This window comes from Pelecanus crispus, chromosome 5 (assembly GCF_030463565.1).
Source record: "Pelecanus crispus isolate bPelCri1 chromosome 5, bPelCri1.pri, whole genome shotgun sequence".
NCBI classification, from domain to species: domain Eukaryota; kingdom Metazoa; phylum Chordata; class Aves; order Pelecaniformes; family Pelecanidae; genus Pelecanus; species Pelecanus crispus.
Window position 1 is genome coordinate 35,302,695 of NC_134647.1, and position 23,595 is coordinate 35,326,289.

At 43.3% G+C, this 23,595-nt stretch overlaps 1 protein-coding gene across 1 annotated transcript in view; it reads left to right on the forward strand.

The window, feature by feature from the left end:
* The window catches only part of TMEFF2 (transmembrane protein with EGF like and two follistatin like domains 2), a 135,494-nt gene extending 112,715 nt beyond the window's left edge, over positions 1–22,779 (forward strand). Inside the window, exons 8-11 of the mRNA XM_075711072.1 lie at positions 15,079–15,202; positions 16,750–16,908; positions 22,188–22,274; positions 22,683–22,779. Of these exons, the coding sequence (XP_075567187.1) occupies positions 15,079–15,202; positions 16,750–16,908; positions 22,188–22,274; positions 22,683–22,779 (467 nt within the window). The remainder of the gene's footprint in view (positions 1–15,078; positions 15,203–16,749; positions 16,909–22,187; positions 22,275–22,682) is intronic.
* The last annotated feature ends 816 nt before the right edge of the window (positions 22,780–23,595 follow it).

Below are 23,595 nucleotides of genomic sequence, written 5' to 3' on the forward strand. Positions count from 1 at the left end.
AAAGACAGACAAATATCTTGCTGCGTCATTTTCACTTTGGTGATGGTTACACTTCTTTTCTTTGAATACATCTGCTAAAACCCGTATCTTGCACTGATTGCTCAAGAAATGCGACATACCTATTCTTTATGTATTTCTTAACATTCAGTGTATGAGACACTGAAACCACTAGTGACAGAAAATTGTTTTTAAGAAAAGTGGAAATGGTTTATAGGCAGTAGGAAATGCTGTGGGAGATGCAGCATTTTGAGTATCAGCTATACCATCTCCACTGCTTCTTTCCATAGAAGCATTTCTCTGCATTTGGGAGAAACCCAACCTCAGCAGTTTGAGGCACACACCTGTACCGCCAAACAAGTGGAAGCGCTCATAAAAACTCAGATTTGAAATGCAGCATTTACCTGCTTAGCAAGGTGACTTCTTACACACTTGGGCTGTCATTTTACCATGTACCCATGAGCATTAAGTTAGCGTGAAACTCTCTTACCGTAAATACAACAGCTGTAAATGAAATGTGCTATTACAGAAGCAGTGGCAGTGCATTTCAGAATGTTATCAGCACCGAATCAAAATGCACTTCTTTGCCTACTGCTGCTATCACCAGCCTTAGCCATTTTAGACAGCATTACATAACGGCAAAATATTTTTCAGAAGAAAAAAACAATTAAAACCCTCCCTATGGTTTTAATCTCCCTCTTTTTATTTTGTCTATGGTTTAAAGCTGTGTCAGAGGTATATCAAAAGCACCCCTTCCCCAGGGTATTTCATTTACAATTTCATTTGATAATGGAAGTGTGCTTCCATCTAGCTCGGATGGGAGAGGATTAAATAAAAACCACTGTTCTAAAATCAAGTAGCATACGTCTAGCCTGTCTCTGTGCTCTGCAAATGAAGTAGCCATGGAAGCGCTTGTTATTAGTCTATAACATCAAAACTGATGAACTATTAGTGTTTTGTCAGGCATAATATATGCTAAACATTTTCCTCTGCAGATTGCCTCAACAAGAACTGTGACTGTTTTTAGACACATCTGGCACTGCGGATTTTTTTCCATCGTGCATTTCAGTGATTTAAAGGGCCTTGGCTGGGCAGAAAGATGTCAGCTGTTTGGTTTAAAATACTGTTATAAGAGTGAGTAAGATTTAAAGAGACAGTAGGTAAAATTCTGGCCTCGCTGAAGCTAGTGGGAGAATGCCCATTGAGTTTAATGGCTTTGTGATTTCTCTGTATGGCTTTTTCATCCATTTTTATTCTTAGTAAATTTTCCATTTCCCAAAATTGCCCTTTCTTTTCCATTCAGCTTCTCCCACTTTGAATATTAGCTCTAGAAGTGAGCGCTGAGCTGAAATACTAAACCCTTTATTTACAAAAATGCCATCTCTACAGCTCACTTCTGTAGCACTTCTGTAAGACAATAATAATAATGGGTGCGGGTGTATAAAAATAGTAAATGCAGGTATTCGTTTATAAAAAAGATGTTCTTAATAGGCTTTTCTGGCTGTGCTTCAAAATGGGCTGTGTGACCAGTGGTGAATCTCAGGACCTCTGTGGTGTAGAGAAGCTATTCTGCTCTTTATGGAAAGAAATAGTAGGGCAAGCTCTACGCTCGCATTGTGTCCTGTCAGGCCAAATTACATCGACGTGTAGAGGCGGGGGGAGCCATGGGGTCTGAAGCGTTTGATGGGAGATGGATAAGGCAACCAGAGCCCATCTGCAGTTGGCTTATTTCAGGAGGCAGAGTCTGAACTGTGGCCACAGAGAAGTCACTTCAAGGACATTGTGCTTCTGGAAGAGTTTGCAGTCATCAGACAAGGAGAGGTGACAGCTCCATAACAGTGTCTTCAGTGCGATATGCACCCTGGAGGGGTCTCTTTCGGCTCCTGAGGCTACTGATAGGCACAAAGTATGATCTGCAACATTGGGTGGTCTCCTCTCCGCATCTCAGAGACCCGTTACTGGCCGATAGACCTCAGGCATTTAAGTAATAGACAAAAAGCTTAAATTTGTACAGCAGGATTGGACCCTTTTGTTGCAAAACAAGAACATGCAGAGGTTTCGGCTTTGTCCTGCCATTGCACAGTTACATTACAGATGGAAAACAAAGTATATCTTTGGTAAATTAGGTAAAAGAATATAGCAGGTTTTGCTGCAGTGGCATTTTATATTGTTTTACCATTTTCTTCTGCACGTAAAATTGGGAAGAGCAAGGGATGTCTTTCCAGCTTCAGGCATGGGAAGGGAAACATACTGAACTCCTGATTACCAAGTAGGAATTTCTAACATATAGTCTGCTAAAAACTGATCCTCTGAGCAGCCACAAAAGATTTTAACAGTAGAACTGGGCAGATACAGAAAGCAAAGTTGCAGACTGTGTGGACCCATTACCATCACGGTTTTACAATGCAGCACTCAGGGGAGACAGGTGAGTAAAAATAGAGGCAAACTGAACAGATTCCTCCCTCAGCAAGTGTGGGGCTTTGCTTTGTATGGAGGAGTGATCACAGTTTTGCAACATGCCAATAAATTGTATTTATTTTTCTGAAAAGCCCGAACAAAAGCAGTGAAAAGCATGGCTGAAATGATGCTTTTAGCCAACAATGGACATATCTCTGAGTAGTCACAGGCCATTCAGGGTCATGTTCTGGTAAGTAAAATAACCAAGATTTGCACAAGGGATTTGCCATGTGATTCAAGAAGCATTCAAAGTACCATATATAGGATTTATGTATTTTTATTTCAGTCTCCTATTTTCTTACACACAGTTCCCCCAAATTCGGCAGCTCTTTCTTCAGTTTCCTGGATGAATTCTCTTGGGCAGCATGTTTTTACAAGCACAGATGCTATCTTGTTAAAAAAGAAAGGAGGGAAGGGAGCCAAATGGGTGTCACACTCCAGCTTTGCAGCACCTTACTGACATGCACCCCCCAAAAAAAGGAAAAAAAAAAAAAAAAAGGCTGCTTTTAGTAATCAAAACTGAATATAAAATTAGTGCAAAACTAGGGTTGTGGAACCTTCAGGTTGTCAAAAGGACTGAAGGAAACGCCTTGTGGCCAAAATGACGTCCCTGACCTACTTGTCTGTGCTGTCACGTACCTGGGTAACCTTTCCGTCTCCATGCCTTCCATCAAACCTCTCTGACAGTTTTGCCATTCGTACTTGCTTTCAGTTGTAATTTTTTGAGTTTGTTTGAAGTGTGCAACCAAGATGTAAAGTCTCATAACGTCATGCTGGCAGGCCTAAAAATAAGTCGGAGACCTTTTCAAATTCTGCTTCTTGCCATCCATTGATCTCCACAGAAAACAATACATTCAGACCCGGAGCTCCTATTGGAAATTAGGGGACAGCCTGGTAATTGGATTAGGGTGCACTTTTATTTGCAGCAGTTTCTCCAAACGAAGCTCTTGTTTTGTTTCATTGATCACCTGCCCAATCTTTCTGCCAGGAAAAGCCACTCACATAGCTGAAGAGATAGGGCGAGGATTGTTGGAAAATGCAGCTTCATGTTACATAAGATGTGCGTGTTCCTCTGAATATAGTCGGGTGAATACAGTGCATCGCCATACTGTCGTGGTTTAGCCCCAGCCAGCAACTCAGCACCATGCAGCCGCTCGCTCACTCCCCCTACCCCAATGGGATGGGGGAGACAATTGGAGGAGAAAGAGTGAGAAACACTCCTGGGTTGAGATAAGAACAGTTTAATAATTGAAATAAAGTAAAATAGTAATGATAATAATAACAATATAATAATGATAGTAATAATAGCAATATACAATGCAGGTGATGCACAATGTAATTGCTCACCACCCGCCGACCGATACCCAGACAGTTCCCGAGCAGCGATCGCTGCTCCCCAGCCAACCCCCCCCAGTTTCTATACTGAGCATGATGGCATATGGTATGGAATAGCCCTTTGGTCAGTTTGGATCAACTCTTCTGGCTGTGCCCCCTCCCAGTTTCTTGTGCACCTGGCAGAGCATGGGAAGCTGAAAAGTCCTTGACTAGCATAAGCAGTGCTCAGCAACAACTAAAAACATCAGCGTGTTATCAACATTCTTCTCCTACTAAATCCAAACCACAGCACTATGCCTGCTACTAGGAAGAAAATTAACTCTATCCCAGCCAAAACCAGGACACACACAAACATGGAAACATGCTTTGTTAATCCGCACTTAAATTGCTTAAAAGCAATTTTAATCAATGTAGTCCTTAAAAAATGGAAAAGCCACTAGTTGCATGAACACTTAAATTCCTGCCAGCCGCCTGCGTAGGTGCCAAAGAGGGACTAAATTCAGGATGCTGGGATTGCCTGTGTGGGTTGGAGACCTTTGGAGTCTACATTATTGTAGGGATTGGAAGGGAGAGGAAAAGAAAGAGTTTGACTTCCGCATTTCCAGACATGGTTCAGGAATCCTAAATTCAATATACAGAGTGTGCCCCCAGAAACACACCAGCCTTAAGCGTGAGTTAGCCTGATGGCAATTGCAAGGCCATAACTTAGGGTATTACAACGCCCTGTTTTACTAGTCCTTCAGAACAAATCTGCACCAAAATTGTTGTCTATAACTCTTACCCAGTCTATCACTTTCTTCCATCAGAACCGTGCTGCATATTTTATCTCATTGTGTTTATGAAATAAGCCCTCAGACAATTTAATTCCTGTATAGTCCTTCAGAGCCCTACAGCAGTTGCAGCTGGTCGCACCCTGCCCTAGTGTGAGCCCTGTGCCAGTCAGCCATGCAGAGTCCCACCAGGCACTGGGAGCACTTGCACCCTCTTCTCCCATTTCATCATCCCTACGGAGGAAAAGGTACATTCTAGGTGGGCAGAGCTGCGCTGGCAACCAGAATCCTCTTTCTCTGGAAGGGCACTGAAGGCCCAGCCCTCCCTGAGCCCCCTCCCTGCACACCCACAGCTGGGAGACGTCATTAGTCATGCGACTGTCCCCCGGGGGGGTGCCAGCGAAACGATCTGGCTCCCTCCACACATCAATATTCTTGACACCTGTCTTAAAACTTAGGTCATGCATATCCATCTACTCTTGGAAAAGCGTCAGAAGGGTACAAATATCCCTTCACTATTTTTAGGGCTGTATCAAAAGTATTTATCAGCTTTCTGGCACCTCATCCCATTTGTCATATTTGATATTGTCTACCAGTCGGTGGGGGAGGAGGATGAAGTCCTTTAGAAATGCAGTGGTGGATGGGTGAAACTCCATAAGCTAAGACCACAGTGATGGTTAAAGGCAACTACCTGGGGGTTGTTGTGCCTGTTGTCACAGTCGGGAAGTGCCTGTCACTGTTCCCCAACAGCAGGCAGAGCAGAGGCTTGAGGAGGTGGCTCGTCCTCACCTCAGCATTTGCCCGCCCACAGGGTAGCAGGGATGTGGAGGAGGTCTGCTTGCAGCCGTGCAGCAGGGCTGAGCTACAAGAGAGGGGGACAGCTGATGTCTGGTGACTCCGCCATCCGCTCTGCATGCCATCAGCGCTCCCACGCCGCCTGGTGATGCCGAAAGACCGCTTCCTTCAGCTTACACCCTTGGCTGCACATCCCAATGCAAATATGTACGAGGATGGGGCTCAATCTGTGTATTATACATAATTCATACTGCTCACGCTAGGTGGTACGTGAGAGGTGTTGAGATTCTTGTTTTTCCATACACTCGTTGCCAACGGGAAGCTCTTCCAGCTCCTCCGTAACACGTACCTCAAGGCCCCGCATCGGGCGGCTCTTTAATGTGCAGGTAATGTGTTCATCCGCCTCGTGCCACAGAATTGGGATGTTTTCTTAGCGCTGTTGGTTTTTAGAAGGCAATGTATTCAGGTTGAAACTTTGCCCACATACCATCTGCTTCAGCCTTATCTTTCTTTGACAAGAAAGCTGAATATATAATGTCCACTTGGCTTTCCCGGTGTTACATAAGGTTGTGGTTTCATGTTAGATTTGCAGTTTCAGAGCTCCCCAGCAGCTCTTGCAACAAGCTCCTGCTCTTGTTTTCAAGTGAAAGAGCAGTGACAAAAATCAATACCGTCTTCATACCTATAATGAATGTGACCCACAGCCTTTTTTAGGATGACCACAAGCTTCCATCATATGTCTGAGGCCTATTTGCAAATATTGATTTGTATTGCAGATTATCTGTAACCATTTCATACGAAATCTTAAGGTCTTGCAGTTTTGCTCTCCATGCTCAGTCTGGTATCAAAGATGCAGCTATAAATCAAAAGACCTGCCTATAGACACTGTTGATAGCCAAGGTTGCCAGGTTATGAAAATGAGGTGTTTCAGGTTTTTTTTAAGCTTCTTAAGGAGGATGGTTCTCAGAAAGCTCCCATTGAGTGAAAGCACTGCTTTGGAGTCGCAGCAGACTCTGTTTACTCGAAGGGGGGAAAAAAAGTGGAACCTTCATATGCAAATGTATGGCATTTGGAAATGTCATATAGCTGCATCTACATATAAATAAGCCACTCTCTGAGTGCTGCCCTAGCAAGGCTGCTTTGATATAGAAATTGCATAGTAGCACACAAAGCAGAAACAGCAGGACGCCACTCGGTCAAGTTTGGGGAGTTTTGTTCCTCAATCACCGCTTAACTAAGTTAACTAATATTGCTGTGTCGCTGCGTGTTAGACCGGGACTGGTTGTGAATAGCTGCTGTTTGGTTTTGCTGCTAGGGAGAAGTGTGTGTTTGTACATGCTCCATGGGGCTTGTGTGGTAGGGCTGATGGTCTGGCTCCTGTGCCCCAGAAGACAGCGCTGAACATAGAGATGCTTCCTATGTCAGCATCCCTCCTAGCCACCCTCTGCCTCGTTCTGTAGATCCATGCCTGCTTGCTCTGAAGGAGGCACAATTTGGTCATATAGAGAAGCATCTTCTGCTGCTAACATCCACGTACTGGGATGGTATTTCCGTCTCTGTTTAATCTGGTATTAAAGAGTAAATTGCAACTCTCAGATGTACTTTTTCAGAGGGGAGGATATAGAGAGGAGCCTTGGTCTGGTTCCCACTCTCCGTTTTTGGCCACCTCCAGCATTGGCACTAATGAGTAGCTCGAGGAGAGGCAGATGGGAGGGAAAGTGAGCCATTGGCTGAGCTGTTGGGAGGAATTTCTCACAGTGGGGTGAAACCCACTCTGCTCATGCTGCATCACATGTGATGGATACGGTGTTCGCCCCTCTGCCTTCAGGCATGCAGCCTAATTGGAGGGAACCTCACAAATCTCTAAACTGACACCAACTCTTTTTCAACACAGAATTACAATAATAATAAGGTTAACTCATCCTCTAAGGGCTCTGTCATGAGCTGCCTAAGGGGATCATATACAAGGAGAAAAACTGCGACATGGCTGGTTTCTGAAGGGGGAGGAAGCCACTCCCATGGGGCCAGCGGCGTGTCTCTTAGACAGGGGGATCTGAGTGAAGGGAACATCAGCAGCATGGCAAAAACAAAGACTAGCTGAGTTAGCACAAAGAGGGATTTAATCTATTCTAGGAATGGGGTTATCGCAGATTTATTCAATCCTGGCATAAAAGAAGGAAGCACAAACTCTAAGGGCCCCTTTACCCAGGACTTTGATAAATCCACAATATAGCCCCACATCATTAAATCACATCCATAGCAATGATCACAGGCCTCGAGACCGGCCCCTGTGGCGGCACTCTTAAAGAGCTCCGTCTGTGTAGTTTATCCACAAAAGTATTGAGATGTGACTTGGTGACAGCTAACACAGAGACAATATGGGGAGCTGAAGACCTTTCCAGTTTACTGGACTGGAAAGCAGGCAGGTGCCATTCACATGCAGCGCTGCACTGGTCCATGAAGCTGCTGAAGGAAGAGGTCAGTGCATCACCTCTTGATGTCCTCAAATCATGTGTGGAGGCACTTGTACAGCTTCCGCTTTAAACAGCAGTGACCACTGCTTTTGCTGACGACCTCGGTAAGGGTCAGTGGATGAAATGTGGTGGTGGGGAAGCAGAGGAGGTCAGACAAGGTGAGACAACAGCCTGCTGTACCTCCCTGAATGAAATGGTCGCCCCAGGAAGGCATTGTGTCTAATGAGAGCACCTGAACACTGAGAAAATGCTGATTTGGAGCAACATGTTAGCCCACATGGTATTTCTTTCTTTTCTCTTTCAGCTTGGCTAATATTGCCAGGTGCTCCTGTGCAGAAGAGCGAGCACTGGTTGCTAGCGTGTACTTGTATCGCTGTGCTACTTTGGGGTTGTATTGCACCTTGTATTGCAGTAGCTACCTGGTGGCACCTACTTGTGTGTGTAGGAGCTTCAGCTGCTAGGGGTCTATACAGTCTCTAGGGTAAGGCATCTGTGTCTAGCCAGTGAATACAGGTGGACTATGGCCACTGAAAAAAAACAAATGAGGGTTGAAAAAAAAGGTTATGTTCAGTTTTTAGTAGACAAATGGTCTTTTTATGTACAGGAAAATGATTGACATTTTGCCTAATTTCAAGCAGCATTTTCAAATAAGGAAGATACATTCACAGATTATGTAAACAAAAGTACTTCTCAATTTCAAAAGTTCAGAGATAGCTTTAACATACATAGTATAGCCCACATGTATATGCTGACAAGCCAAAAGTATTTTGTTCTCCATTTGAACATCTGGGGATTATTAGTGTCTTAATTCATTGGTTTCTATTATTAATTATGGCAACAGGATGAATAATTATGATACATTGCTGCAAAAGACAGAGCACGATATTTTTTTTCCAAGTGTACGAGGACATCTTGCCATCATCTCAAACACAAAAAGCACTAGATTATTTTTAAAAAGGAAAGTGGATATTATCTTATTCCATGGAACTCATTTGCATAGGGACATTTAAAATTAATAAATTACTGTGTTGAGCGAGCCTATTTTGTGCCTGAGAAAAGAAGTGAATGTAATTTAATTCACAAAGTTCCATCTCTTTTTTTCCTCTTGGAGAAGTAGCTAATCTGGGGATGGTATTTTTTGTGCAGTTTATGAGGAAAGACTAGCTTGAAGATCGTACTTGGAGTGGCTGCAGGATGAATTTAGGCTAGGTCTGCAGCATAGTGGTGCCAGACGTTTTCAGCTGACATTTGGTATCTCACTTTCCACTAGCTCTCAGGGAGAGTGGGCTGGCGAGCTCCCCCTTGAGCGGCAGCAAGCACTTCCTTCTGAATTTTCACTCCAACGCCCACCTAAACAGTGATTTTCAGGCGAGTTGCTTGTGCACATTTTCTTCATTGTAAAGAGACACTCACTATTCGTAAGATCAAGAGCAAGGTTTTAAAGGTTTTAAAAGAAGGGAACATACTCTGTCAAGATAATTAATAGGTCAGATCTGGGCAGCTGTTAATAAGGAGGTATGGCTGTGGTGGTGGATGGCAGCGTGGCGGCTGGCAGTTTTGTCAAGGGCAGGGTGTCTGGAGCTGTTGAGCAAAGACTCGGGAGAAATCTCTTTTCTCTCATCAGAGCTGGGTCTAAGCTGGGATTTGTCAGCACGTTTCTTCATTACAAGTAAGCAGGAAGCCTGCTTAAGGACTTCATCCTCCTAAGTTGCTGTGGGACCTCAATTCTTGTTAGGTGCTGTTAGAGAGGGGGAAGTACCAGAAAACCTGTTAAAGCAATTCTGCACTTTCAGAGGGAGCAACACCATTACCACCCTGTTCCTCCTGACTTTGCAGAGGGATGTTCAAACCTCTGCAGATGCTGCAAATGTTGCTGGGCTGAGGAAGTTCCCTCTTCCTCCAAAAGAGCAGCAGTTGCTGGCTCTGTGAAGGCTGCAGATGAGTAATGTAAACTGTCCCTAGGCTCATCCACAGGGTTCAGATTCCCACCCCTACTCAGTCACTGAAGCTCTTCCACAAAACTCAGGGCATCCTCTACCTTTGTTCCACTGGTTGATACACTCTGGACCTTTATTTTGATTTCAAGTAAAAATTTCCACACCAAGTCTCTATCGTGCAGAGCAGAAGAGCTTTGTTAAGTAAGTTCCCAATGCTATGCTCTGCAGCATATCTTTGGGAGAGCTGCCAAGGAGGTAAAAGGAGTCGGGGGGGGGACACACTTCAAAAAAGGGTTGAGAAGGTTAAGGCATACATTTGACCCAAGAATCCCTTTCCCCCATCATAAATCCTCCGAAAATGTGATGTGTAAGGAGTCACTACCTCAATATCAGTGAGAGCTTTCGGCTGCAAATTTGACTGACCTCAGCAGTATTAAAAGATTAAATTATTATGTAAGTCAATTCTCCTTAACCACTGTTTCCAATGAGTTAGGTGTCAAAATAGCTTTCGCTGCACATCATTCACCATCCCATCCCTTATTTGATGAAATATATGTGTATGTGTATGTATATGTATTTGCAGGACCTCCCTTGGTCCAGTGATGACTGTACACAATGCATTAACACTGTACGTGAGCCAATATTTTCTCATATGGGCAGTTATTATTTCCATAAGCTCCAACATTACATGCTGTACAACAGTGAAAATGCTAACATGTGTATTTACAGGCTGCGGCCCTCTACTTTGCTTGCCTGAAATGACCTAGAAAGTCTCACTGATTCAAACGTAAAGAATGACAGAATTATCAGCCCTGCAGAACTGATTGTTGAGTGCCTGGCAGTCAATTTTTGGACATAAGAATCCTATTTTTGCCTAGATTTTTATCTAATTTCTCCAAAGTGGATTGCAGGAACTTATGTCTGGAAAGAATTTTCTGGGCACTCCAGGCGGTACTTCATATAATCCTCATCAAGGGCACTAATGGATTCATTCGTTTGTCAGCGGAGCTGCTCCACATGTTCAGTTGTGTAGCAGAAGCTCCACACTAGCTCAGATGGGAGCTGGGGACCGGTGAGGGCTTCCCAGAGAAGAATCTGGCTGCATTGTTCTCATCACTTGCAGAGTCGGGTCCTGCAACCGGGCAGACTGTTTCAGCTTTTGAATTTCAGCCTTCACCAAGACATTTACCTGAGAATCATAATGGTGCACACAGCTAAACTGGAAATTAAAATAAAAAGAATACAAAATATATTTGAAATCATTCTTCCATAATGCTTCTTAATGGAGGACAGGAACAGCCATAGGTATTAATGAATTTAGACAAGGTAGCCTTAAATAATTTATTTAACATTTCAGAAGATAATCCATCAGCAAAAGCAAGATCACTGAGTGGCTGGTTAGTCACACTGGATAACTTTTCAGGATCCAATTTCTTACCCCAGCAAAATAGTTCATCATCTTGGCATCTCCCTGCCATCCACAGAAAGGCTGGAGAGCAAGTGTTCAACTGGGAGACTTCTAGTAAGCAAGATGATAAGCTGTTTCAGTCTACACAAAGTAGCATCTGGCCTCAGTGGATTTAAAAATAATCTGTTTTGACTAGTATATCTTATATGATAGGCTATCATGTCATGTTCTGGCACTAACAAAAGATGTGAACAATATGAAATGTCATGTTAGGCTAAAGATGCAAAAAATGTTGCAGAAATGCAAAAGATGTTGGCTTCATCAAAGTGACATTTCCTATCAGAAAAATGCTTCAAGAAAAAGGTTTCTGAATGCAGCTGATCTGGAGGGTGAGGGTGTATTTCTTTTTAAAATAAAAAGGGGAAGCATTTTGAGAAATGTGGCAGGAATTTGTCCAGAGGTAGGAGAGACTGACCCAGTCGGTCCAATTTCTATCTTTAGGCTTTACAGCTTCTCTCTCAAATTCTAGCCATCACAAAAAGGTACAAATCTGTCGTCTTGGTGCAAATAAAACTTTCACACATAGTTGCTAATAACAATGCAGCAAGTCTAATATTTGAAGAGGATCTACTGAATTTAACTTTACTGAAACCTGGCTAACTTTGAATTTGGTCTGTATTGTTGCTCTGTGAATACAGATCTGCTCTGCTTGGAAAACAGTGGGTAACTTTGTATTTAAGCTTTGCTCTTTTGTAGGTGTAAGCCTGGTGTGGTAGTGGGGCTCCCTAGTTTGGTGGTACTATAATCTGATTAGTGAGGATTGCCTTCAGTACTGAATTTATAAATAATCCAAAATTATAATAAGGGGGCAAGTGTTAATTTATTTCATTTACTTTTACTTTTTTTGAACTTTGTACAGTTCTTATTTGATTCATAATTTAAATGTGTTTTTATTCGTATCCTCTCCTTTTAGAAATGATTTATAGTTCTTGTTTCATAGTGATGGAAACCCTGTGATGCATTCATGAGAGGTAGAATCTCATTGATGGCTGGATTACTGAAAAGTGCTCAGATCCTTCAGGAATGAGAGTGGTCACTTTTAACATGAAGGAACTTTTAAAGCATATGTTTGGGTCTCTATTTTGAATCTGAAAAGATGTTTTGTGTAATGAGAAAAATCACCTGTTTTGGGGGCAGGGGAATTATTTGGGGTGAATTCAAAATGTGCCAGAAAAGGAGGGGAACTTCTTTGTCTGAAGTAAATGATGCTTTCCTTGTGGTCTGTCTTTTGAATGACCAAAATGGCAGATGAAAATAAATACAAGTTTTTTCCCCCTTTCTGCCTTTATGTTCAATCCCTAACTCTTTTAGAGGAGTCATCAGTCAAAATGAGGGACTACAGACAATTTGTGTCTAAGTTTTGTGGTTTTTTCCTAGCCAGATGACACGTGTTCCTGTATGAACTGTTTATCCGATGAAGTGCTAGCAAAGCTTGGGCCATCTCATTTTTGATTCAGTAAAGCATTTTCCATCATAACATTACTCTTAGAGGTGTAATTACAAGTTCTGCAGGATCCTAGATTTACTTCAAAGTTTGCTAGAGACCTTTTTAAAGAAAACATGATTTCTACCCGCATGATTGCAGGAGGAGGAGAAATCATTCCTTTTTTTACCAGCCCTACAGCCGACACACAGTGAGAGCATCTACAAGTCTGGGAGAGGTCCTTGTCACCCTTTCAAGTCCTAGCGGATTAGTCTGCCCTGAAAGTAACAATTTCCCTCACCATCTTGAAGCGTGCCTTTAAAAAAAAAGAAACCAAATGGTATCCTACCCATGGTGGCGCATGGACGTGACAGAGATGTCTTGGTACCTGAGGAGGAAGGACTGGAGTTACACGCACAAGCACACGCACACACAGAGCAGTCTCCTGTTGTTCAGAAAGGGAGCAAACTCTCACTAACGGAAGATTTGAAGGAAAGAGCATAATGTTTTCCACAATAGAAAAAATGTGTATCAATAAGGATCCTATATTTCTTGCTGCAGTTTTCAGGACAGACCTATATTTGAATGTGGACCATAGCAGAGGTCCAGCACACCCAGAAGCCATTGGGCATGGTGCACAGATGATCATTATATACGCATGGAATCCAACAAGTCCCGAGCACATCAGGATCGACCTGTGTGCGCTGGGCAAGTCCGTTGATAGTTGGCATATGTCGCACACATTTTTTCTGTTCCAGGAAGATTTCCAGGTGGAAGAAAGGAGCATACATGAAATCCTGGTGGAATAATAACTCTCTATATGTATATGTTTCACATGCTGGTAGCCAGTACCTCACCTAGAGGGTGATAGGTAGCCAAGAATGTTTAGTGCCAGACCAAATGGACCTTCTACTCCCACCTCTTTCAAATAGCAGAAATTCCTGGGCAAGCTCTGGAAGGAGGTTATGCCATGCCTATAGCTTGCCTCCTGTCATCCTGTCCTGTCTGTGCCATCCCAGAGACAGCTGTCAGTCCCAAGCCCAGGAATCATCACTGCACCGTGAAGCCCACTTCTGTGCTGCGTTGGCATTAACAGCCTTCATGGCAGCCTCGCACAGATATCCCCATGTAAGCAGGGAACCAAGAGAGGCAGACAGGTTTGTGTTCAACATATGTGCATTTAAAAAGATGCAATAATGGTCCATAGTGCAGAGGTCCTGAAAGTCCTAATGACAAAAGCAAAGTTAGTGCTGTCTACAGGGATGCAGAGGTTCCCTGTCATTCTCATTTGCTGGGAGCTTGTCCTTGCCTGTTTTAACATAAGGACAATATAACCAACTTTATTAGTGCAAGTTGTCAGAGACTCTTGAAACTCCCCTTGGACAGCCGTGATAGGAAAGAAATTCATTATGAAAATCTGAATCTTGGACCTGCTGCACACGCTCTTCTCAAAGGTGGGATAATACCCAAGCATACCTACTGCTGGCGTGACTGGCTTGGAGGCAGAACACAAATTGCAATTGTTTCATAACACTGGGGGACTTCCTTTGGAAGATACAAATGCTTCAATTTATTTGTGTGCAAACTACATTTCCTCAGACATCTATCATGAGATCTTTTCCTTCTGTTTTTTAATTAATTGTGCCTAGATGATACTATCACAGAGAAAAGATTTTTACCATTTGAGATATCATAAGTATTGGTTAAATGGAAGAATTTACCAAAATTACCCAGATTAATTAACACCTTGGTGGCCTACAAAATTCATGTGAGTTTATTGCAAGTAACACTCTTCATTTCAGCCCACGTTGTAAGTGTTGAGCACATACCTGTTTGAAAACTAAATGAAGCCTCCATTTTCCTGGCTATGTGGAAGGAAGCGTTTTCCAGGATTTGCAGTCTCAGTGACTATTTAACAGCTGCAGAAGTAGTCACAGAAAGTCAAACTAGTTTAAAGGTGCCCGTGCTGTGGGGTGGGGAGGAGGTCAGCAGGCTCTGGGGCATGGGCGTGCAGCACTGATGAGAAACTTTAGCTCTGGACTCCAGCTCCTCTACTTCAGCCATAAAATTATCTTTCTCAATATGTTGTATTGAATGACCAAACAGGCAAATGTCCTGAGTCTTCCTCCTAGCCTTGCCTGGGTGTGAGGAGACAGCCTGTAGAGGATGACAGAAATGATTAGGCATTTTTCATGTGCTGTTCTGTAATCAGTTTTTGAATAGTCAATTATTTTTTCTGGTGTCTCATTTGCTGTAACTTGACAGGAATTAGATCTGCAAACCCTTGCTCTTGCTGCCTATAAACAAGATCTTTCACATCTTGTTCTTCTGATTTTCCTTTCTTTTTATACATTGAGTTCTTTCCATCGTTTTACCTTTTCCTGCGTGGTCAGGTTAATGTTCCCTTCACCTGTGTTCACAGAGAATGCAAATAAACTGGAAGAAAGTGCAAGAGGGATCTACATCCCTTGTCCAGAGCATTACAATGGCTTCTGCATGCACGGCAAGTGTGAGCACTCCACTAACATGCTGGAACCGTCTTGCAGGTAACCCTTCTCCTACCAAGTATGAAAGGCTACGCACATGAAAATATTGACTTACAAAGCCACTTAATCTAGATAAACTATGGAAAATAATGGTAACCATGGCCCTTTATACTACAAAACCCATTAGACTTTAATTATTCAACAAAGTCCCCGTTTTATGTGGCAAAAGTGTATTGAGTTATGCACAATGTTAATTGATTGTAAAAACATTCAGTAACCCTCAGTTATATTTAGATATATTTAAAAAGCACTTCACAAAGTGCTCAGCCAGCCACTAGGTAGCCTCCTCAGTCTGAAGGAGAGGAGTGCCACCAGGGATATGTCCCCACTGTAGCAGGAGTGATGCTCGTGGGGCAGCACGCTGGGGCGAAGGTGGCTCCTTCATGCAGGAGGTGGCTTTGGAGGAGGTTAGGGCAGGGAGGAGTACAGGTGAAAGCATGTGTTTCTGCAGCGAATGCCTCCCTGCAGAGGTGGGGATATTACTTCTGGAGTCCATCCGGCAGCCTGGTGGCAAAGAAAACGGCTATTATGCACGAAGGGGCATTTTCCTGGGACATTGGACTGGGAGAGCAAAGATACAGACCAGGCTCATTGCCCAGTGCAGATCTTCACGCCAGCTTCTCCCAGCTCCCGCAAACACCAAGGGCACATTTTGCTCTTTGCAGCTGCTGCAGCTCCAGGTTCTCCATTCAGCAGGAAAATGTCCTTTCCTGAAGCTGCTGGCTGCTGTGGGAATGCAGGAGAAGAAAAGGGCAGAAGCTCAAGGCTTAACCCATCAGGTCTGTCAGTGCCCCACTAACACTTCTGAGAGGAGCCCAAGCAGTCTGGCTTAGCCTCTTATGGTTGCTGCTGCCATTGACCTGGATTTTCGCATCTTCCTGCTTGGGCTTTTTAGGGGAAAGAGGGCAAGAGCTATCACGGGAAAAACACCGTCTGCTCCCCAAAATCACAGAGGGGAGATGTCAGGCTGCAAGATGGGAACTGGTGAACGGCACAGCAGGCGGCATTGGGGTGGATGGTTGCAGCATCAACAGAGGGGTTTTTTTATAGCAACCAGACAAAATGTAAATGATGTATCCACTTGCAGGAACATCTAATCACATTTCATATGGAGCTTGGATGATTGCTTATCACTTCCTTAGGGGTAATCTGCATAAGGAGCCACAACTAGATGGCTTTTCACCCTCCCCCACCTCCCCAAAGAAGGGGAGAAATCTAAAATATGTTGTGCAAGGAACTAAATGGATTCTCTTCACCACATGCAAGTAGTTCCACTTGATGCTAGACAAGTCCTTGTCCCCTGAGCACCTCCTGGCACTATTGCAGTGTCGTTCATTCTCGCAGACCTCGGTGATGCTGAGGACCTGAAACCTTCCCTCTGAGAGGTCCGAGGAGGCACCGGTGCTCTCTCTGGGGCACCCATCCTGCAAAAAAACCCACAGAAGCATGTGTTTAAGTGACTGATACTATTTTTTTTTCAGACATAATTTGTTTCAGCATTCTTCAAAAGCAGCAGGTATAACTGGAAGAAATATTTTTCGTTTCAGATGTGATGCCGGCTATACTGGACAACACTGTGAAAAAAAGGACTACAGCGTTTTATATGTGGTTCCAGGTCCAGTACGATTTCAGTATGTCTTAATAGCAGCTGTGATTGGAACCATCCAGATTGCTATCATCTGTGTTGTAGTCCTCTGTATTACAAGGTCAGTATCTCTGATATTTTGCAATAGAAAAAGAAGGGACTTTGGTTTTTCCTACTTTGTGCACTGATTATACAGATTTCTGCAGTGACACTACTGATAACAAATGCTATTTAATTCACCAACAATCAGAAGATATTGTGTGGTCCAGCCAGCCAGTGTTGCTTTATTATTATAACTGAATTTTTCCTTCCATCTTAATCAAACTTAGGTAGGTGCCTACAGCAAATGAAGTTTCCTCTTTTGTATTCAGATGCTTGGACAAATATTGTTCATATAAATAAGGAGAATATAAATACAGCAGTTGGATCAACACTTAATAAAACTAATCATACCTCTATCTGGTTTCCTCAAGGGCCCATTCCCTTAGTCCTAATCAGGTAAAGCATACAAACTTTTAAGCCTGTTTGCAATACCATTGATTAAATGATTTCATTAGGCTTGTATACATGTTCAAAGGTAGTGCACATGTTTTAAGGTCTTCACTAGATGGTGGTACACCAAGCCATATATGATTTATTTTTTCTTTAATGAGGAGGAAGGGTTTGTTTGAATGGAAACGGCGGCCCCAGAGTGGTTCAGAACAAGAGGGGTAAATACAATCCTTCCCCTCCTACTCCTGCTGCTCTGTTTCCCCACTGAACTGTGTTACTGTCTCTGGGAGGGTTTGGGGTAAGTTCAGAACTTAGCTAGCAGCACTGATAAATCACTCTTTTAGAAATAAATTTATTTTAAAAAGACAAAAGAATAAAACCAGGTATCATGCCTCTGTAGAAAATAAAATCTCTAATATATCTTAATCCCTATGTTGCACTACCTGGCTGGAAGACAAGTGTAACATTTGTTTCTAGAAAAGACACCAAAAAAAAAAATCCTGTCCTTCTCTGGCCTAAGGGCATAAAACAAAACTGTCTGATGAAACGTAGCTACCTTTTTGGCCGGGCTGAGTCCCTCAACTCCACAGTAAATGCTGAATGAGGCAATAGATTATATTGTGGTGATATTCACAGAAGTAATTCAAACAACCAAAAATGTAGTGTGTAGTAAGAAAAAGAAGGTGGTGTAGTAATGGATAATGGAACAAATGCTCTGTATCATTTTGTCGAGTGACTCTAGTTTTGTCACCTTGATGCAGTAATGCGGAGTACTTTATATTGAAGAATGAAGACAGTGTGCTCTGAGCAATCTGGTACTGTAATGCAAATTACCCATCACACTGTTTTCATACATAGATGGTACCTTTTCCTGCACACTTTGTAACCAAGTTAATTTATGATCTTTTGACTTTTTTCTGTAATGCATGTAATTACTGCAGAGCATTCTCCATCCCAGCATAATGATTCGAGATACATTTGCAAAAGTGTACTCTTAAGTGGCCTAAGAGAAATCCACATGACAAGAGAGTGTTGTGGCAGCATATGCATAAGTAATTGAGTTTTTGAAGTCATCTGCTTGGGAGAACCTGACTGTACTGGTTTGAACTCCACACCCTGAACTCTTGAAAGTGCTAAAACCACCCTACCAGGTTCCTGGGAAAAAGAAGGGAAACTTCACTCACTCAGAGGCTGCTGCGGCCAAATTGTTTGCTGCTCATTTCAGTGCAGCTTCACCTAATTAATTTATCAAATTAGTTTGGTGCACTGTGTCCAAACCCTGTATTTGAGCTGCATAAGACTACCATTGTAAATCTTTTAGCTGTCGTTACTGTTGTTGCTCTTAAAATCATACCTGTACAGTGGTGCAAAGCTACGGGGTGTCCTCCATTGCTGGAAGGCTCTGTTCCCAGGCACATTTAGGGCCATTGTTGCACAGACACTTTAATCTGGATAAATGAGCTGTGCTGCTGACAGGGGCGGTCTGCCCTTGCCCCCTCCCCTGGCTCCTGGGCACTTGGTCCTGCTAGTGCTCTTGTGCCACCATTAGCATTTGTGTAGCCACACAACAGCCGGTCAGGGGATGGATTCAGCTGAAAACTCCATCAGCAGGACTGATTATTTGTTTTTAAGCAGCTCGATTCCTTGATGAGGTTGGCCTCCTGGCTACTCATCGCTAGTGCCAGCCATGGGTATAAGCAGCTGGGGTGGAGGAGTAGGGGACCAGAGGCCCAGAGGTATGGAGGGAAGGAGGTAGAGCAGCAAGGCACAATCCCTACACCCGAGGACTTTTAGCTCAGAGGTAAGGCAAAAGAGAAGCAATGATAAAAGTGAAGGAGGATGGTAAATAATATAAGTATAGCCTAGTGTCATAATGATTCTCAGCAGTTTTCTTTACAGCTTTGCATTTTTAGTGCTTCCCTAATGTTTAGTCACAGCAGTGTTATTTATGTGAAGAAATAACTTGATTAAAAATGAATGCATAATGTGTTTTACCTGCTATGAATCACATTGTGAGCAACTCAAGCTTGCGAGCAAGCTTCAATGGAGGGAGGGCAGGCAGCCTGTGCTCCGGTACCTAGTTTACATTGATAAAACTGCTGTGTTCACAAATGAAAGCATCCCCCACGCAGAGCACAACAAAGAACTTCCAATGAAAGAGTTAAGGACCAAGGAAAAACTGTCACTCAATTTTAGCAGATGATTAAGTCTAAAAAGCTGGTTAAATGCCAACGCCCCTCTTAGGAAACCCAGATGCACTTCAGACACCCCTACCTGTAAATGCAATAGCATTGCATTTAAGCAGTCATGGTGTCAGTACTTGGCCCTGGGGCCTTCCCCGGCTTCCATCAATTGGTAGCGTAGTGTATTATGCAATTAAAACATGGGCATTTTTGGTTAAAATATGCTTTATCATCACCTTAATTGGTGTAAGCTCTGGATTTGAATTGATTTCTCTCAACCTCGGACTAAGTGACCATATAGATACTGTCAGTGTCAGTTTTGGGAAAGTGCCTGTGAGATGCTCATCTCCTTGCTTCTGGCCGGAGCAGTCAGTATCCACCATTCTCTGGGAATGAACAGCTGCATCCCCTGGGATTGCTGACCATCCTGGTCATCCCCCAGCCACCTGGTACCTCCATGTTTCTTACAAAATGCAGTCCAGCTGTGCCCACTGTGGCTTCCCACGCCTGGTTCCCCAACCCTGCTTCGCATGGCTGAGCACTGGGGCAAAGCAGGGCTGCGCCTTCTGGTGTAAATCCTCATGCTCTGGGATTCGGGAGGAATCCCTGGCAGCTTGGTCAGCCCGTGTGGCTGCTGGCCACTGCAGCAGGATTTAGCAGTGCTGTCTCTCAGCGTGTCGAGGTGTCGGTGCTGTCTCCCGTGGAGCACTGCAAGGTCCTGCTGTGCAATCTCCGGCTGAACGGGCAGGAGAGGACGCCTGGGGACGGTCGGGGCTGGAAGGCTGTCAGCGTGCACATGACATGCAGCTCAATGAATCAGCCCTGTGTTTGCTAACAAGGGCTCCCTGACTCACTCAGAAAGTTTGATCGCCTTTTTAGGAACACGCAGTGAAGAATGAGTTTGTCATGAAATCGCAAACCAGCTAAGGTCTGCATTAGTTTCATAATGAAAGCTCTGCCATGACCTCTGAGAGCACTGGAGATGCAGGCTTATTTTTCCTGGAGTAATGATAGCAGCCTACTTTACTGCTTCCAAGAAAGGAACAAGGCAAAATATAGCACACAGCCATACAGTTTCTCATGAGGGGGTGGTCCTGTCGGCTTAAAAGTGAGGCAAGCCAGGACAATCTGCCCCATATTTTGTTAGACACTTATATAATTGTATTTCAGCATTTTGAAATGCTTCATAAATCCTTCCGCTCTTGTTCTTGTTTAGCCTTACAGTTGGCGTCACAAAACTATAAGCATCACTCCCATTCAATAGGGAAAAAAAAAAATGGCCTTTTTGATTTTAAGGGGTCAGTAAAAATTTATTTCACTCTATTTTGCTGTTAGTTATTTGACACAGAGCCGAAAGCAAGTGCTTTGAGTTCTCACTGCACTGAGAGGGTGGGCTCTCCCCGGTGCATAATCCATAGGGTTTCACAAGGTGCCACTGAACACCTTGCTGTAACAGAAAAACAAGTTAGCCCAATACAAAGGGATTTTTTTGTTTTTTTTTTTTCCATGTGAGTATGGTCTGGAGTATCGTGGGGCTTTCTGTTGTACCACTCCAAGCGGGTATTTCAGTCTTTCTTGTGTAGCTGCCCAGGCAGAGAGCAGAAAGAGGCGCACCCAGGCTAAAAACTCGTACTGGGGCTTCAGGTGAAGAAAAAGGACAAACGCATGGCCAAATTAGGAATAGCTTCTTCCTCCTCCTGTGCAAAATGTTAACTAGGTCACCCTGGGTAAAGGACCATTTTTATTGCTGGTTGTTTGTCTGTAGTTCACCATTTTCCGACTGGTACAACAAATGCAAAAAGTGTGAGCATTTTTAGAGGGTGTTGGTCACCCTGCTGTGGTTCTGCTTGCCCAACAATTTCTGCTGTAACCCCCTTGGCTTTCAGCCACTTAGAACTTCCCGCAGACACCCCCTGGGGCTAAACTTCTTCCCTGCTTTCTGTCTAAGGGTGCCTTTCCATGGGAGGAAACCAGAAACACACTATTATATTTCCATTAGCAGGAAATGCTTCGCAGCAGCTCCCATAGCCAATGCTGCTTGCAGGTAAAAGGTTGAAACGTGCACTTGCTGAGGAGCACTGTGAGGTCCTGAGGCAGAATAGATTTGCTTTTGCAACCATCCAAAGGAAAATAAGATTTTGGTCTTTCCAGTGCAAGTGCTTTCTGCACTAAGCCAAGCAGCCGTGTGAAGAGTATAGCACGGTGCAGGCACCCGTAAGTAAAGTAGCTGCTTGCTGATGACCTGAGCATGGAGCATTTCCATGGAGACTCACAGGGATTGCAGATGCTTAGCTCCTCAGAAAGGCACCGCCACATCCACTTTGTAAATACTTCACAGACCTGGGACGCTGAGCAGGTGAGCGTGAGGCCATCCTAAATCTTCCACCTGCACCTTGCTGAAAATAAATCCGTTACTTGAAGATGAGAGATGGGGTGCAGTTGGGGCTGTCGCAACGCAGCAAGGTCACCACTGCTTACCAGTAAGGAGCAGGAATCTTAAAATTTCCCTTGCCGTATTTTTGTTTACACTATATTTTGTGGGTTTTGTGGTTGGGGTTTTTTTGTGGTACCGTTGCCATTAGCCAGCCCATTTCATTTCGTTGAGGAGGAAACATGCGGAGGGCCAGAGGATCCCTCTCCCGCCCTCACGTCCACTGCTGCCCACGCCGCCTCTCGAGCAGATGCGTTGTTAAGAGCCATGTATTCTCACAACTCTCTTTTCCAGGAAATGTCCCAGGAGCAACAGAATCCACAGACAGAAGCAAAACACAGGGCACTACAGTTCAGACAACACAACAAGAGCATCGACAAGGTTAATTTAAAGAGCGCATGTTTCCACAATGGCAAAACTAACTGCAGAGAGCTTGGACTACAAAATACAGTATTATAGACAAAAGATTAAGACAAGATCTACACATGTTGCCTTGCATTTGTGGTAATCTACACCAATGAGAACATGTACTACAGCTATATTTGATTATGTATGGATATATTTGAAATAGTATACATTGTCTTGATGTTTTTCTGTAATGTAAATAAACTATTTATATCACACAATATAGTTTTTTCTTTTTCATGTATTTGTTATATATAATAAATACTCAGTGATGAGAAAAAAATTGCCTTTCTTAAATTTGCTGTATCTCATAGCTGTGTATAGTCTTGGGATATTGTATATGGACACTAACAAATCTCTTCTTTTTTTTTTTTCTTTTTCCAGTTCTAGTGGCAATTTTGAGTCTACTGAACTCAGTAGTAGGGTTTTGAGTTGGTCCAAGATCAGCGACAATTATGGATGTGGGAAAGGTGAAGAATAATTTAACCTACATTGAGGAGGGATAAAATATTTCAGATCCGGAGTCAACTACATTTCATCAGTCTTCTTCTCCCATACCATCTATCTTTACTCTCCCATAGCTTAGGAAGTCTTTGCCTTCTAAATTAAATCCTAACCGAAGGGGAAATGGAAATTCTCGGTAACCGCAATGGGAGTGTCGGGGGTAATGTTTCGATTTAGGAGGGAATTAGGTGTCTGTCAAGGTGAACCCTACAAGGACGCTTTGCAAAATCTCCAACTCTGGTCACTGGAGTGAGTGAAAATTGCTTCTTACTGTTGATTGAAAATTATTAGGTTAAAAAAGTTAATAACATAATAACAGCTGAAATGCCAGCACCATTTGTACCTCGTGAACATGCTGATATAATTTATTTTTTCAAAGAGAAGGTGAAAACCACTCAGAAAATACCTTATGAATAACTTTATGGGTGACCCTACTCCATTAAATGTAATGAACTCAAATGTTGCCTATACCTCAGGAAAATAAGGGCATGTGTTTTGTCACATCCACATGATGGACAAGATGCAAAGTTATTTCCATGGTAGCTGAAACTCTCCAAAACACATTCTTTTGAGAAGCTAATATTACTCTAGTCTGTGCTACGAATTTTGAAGACAAACGAGTGAGACTGAAGGGCAGAGTGCAGTAACTTCACTCCTGCTGGATAACATCCACTCCACTAATTGACTGCTGGAGTACTAGTCACACTAAGTAACAGAATTTAACTAAAAAAACCCTTGTACCAGTATTCATTGTGCTGCTCCTTTCCAAAGAGGCTTTAGCTAGGCAGAAAGT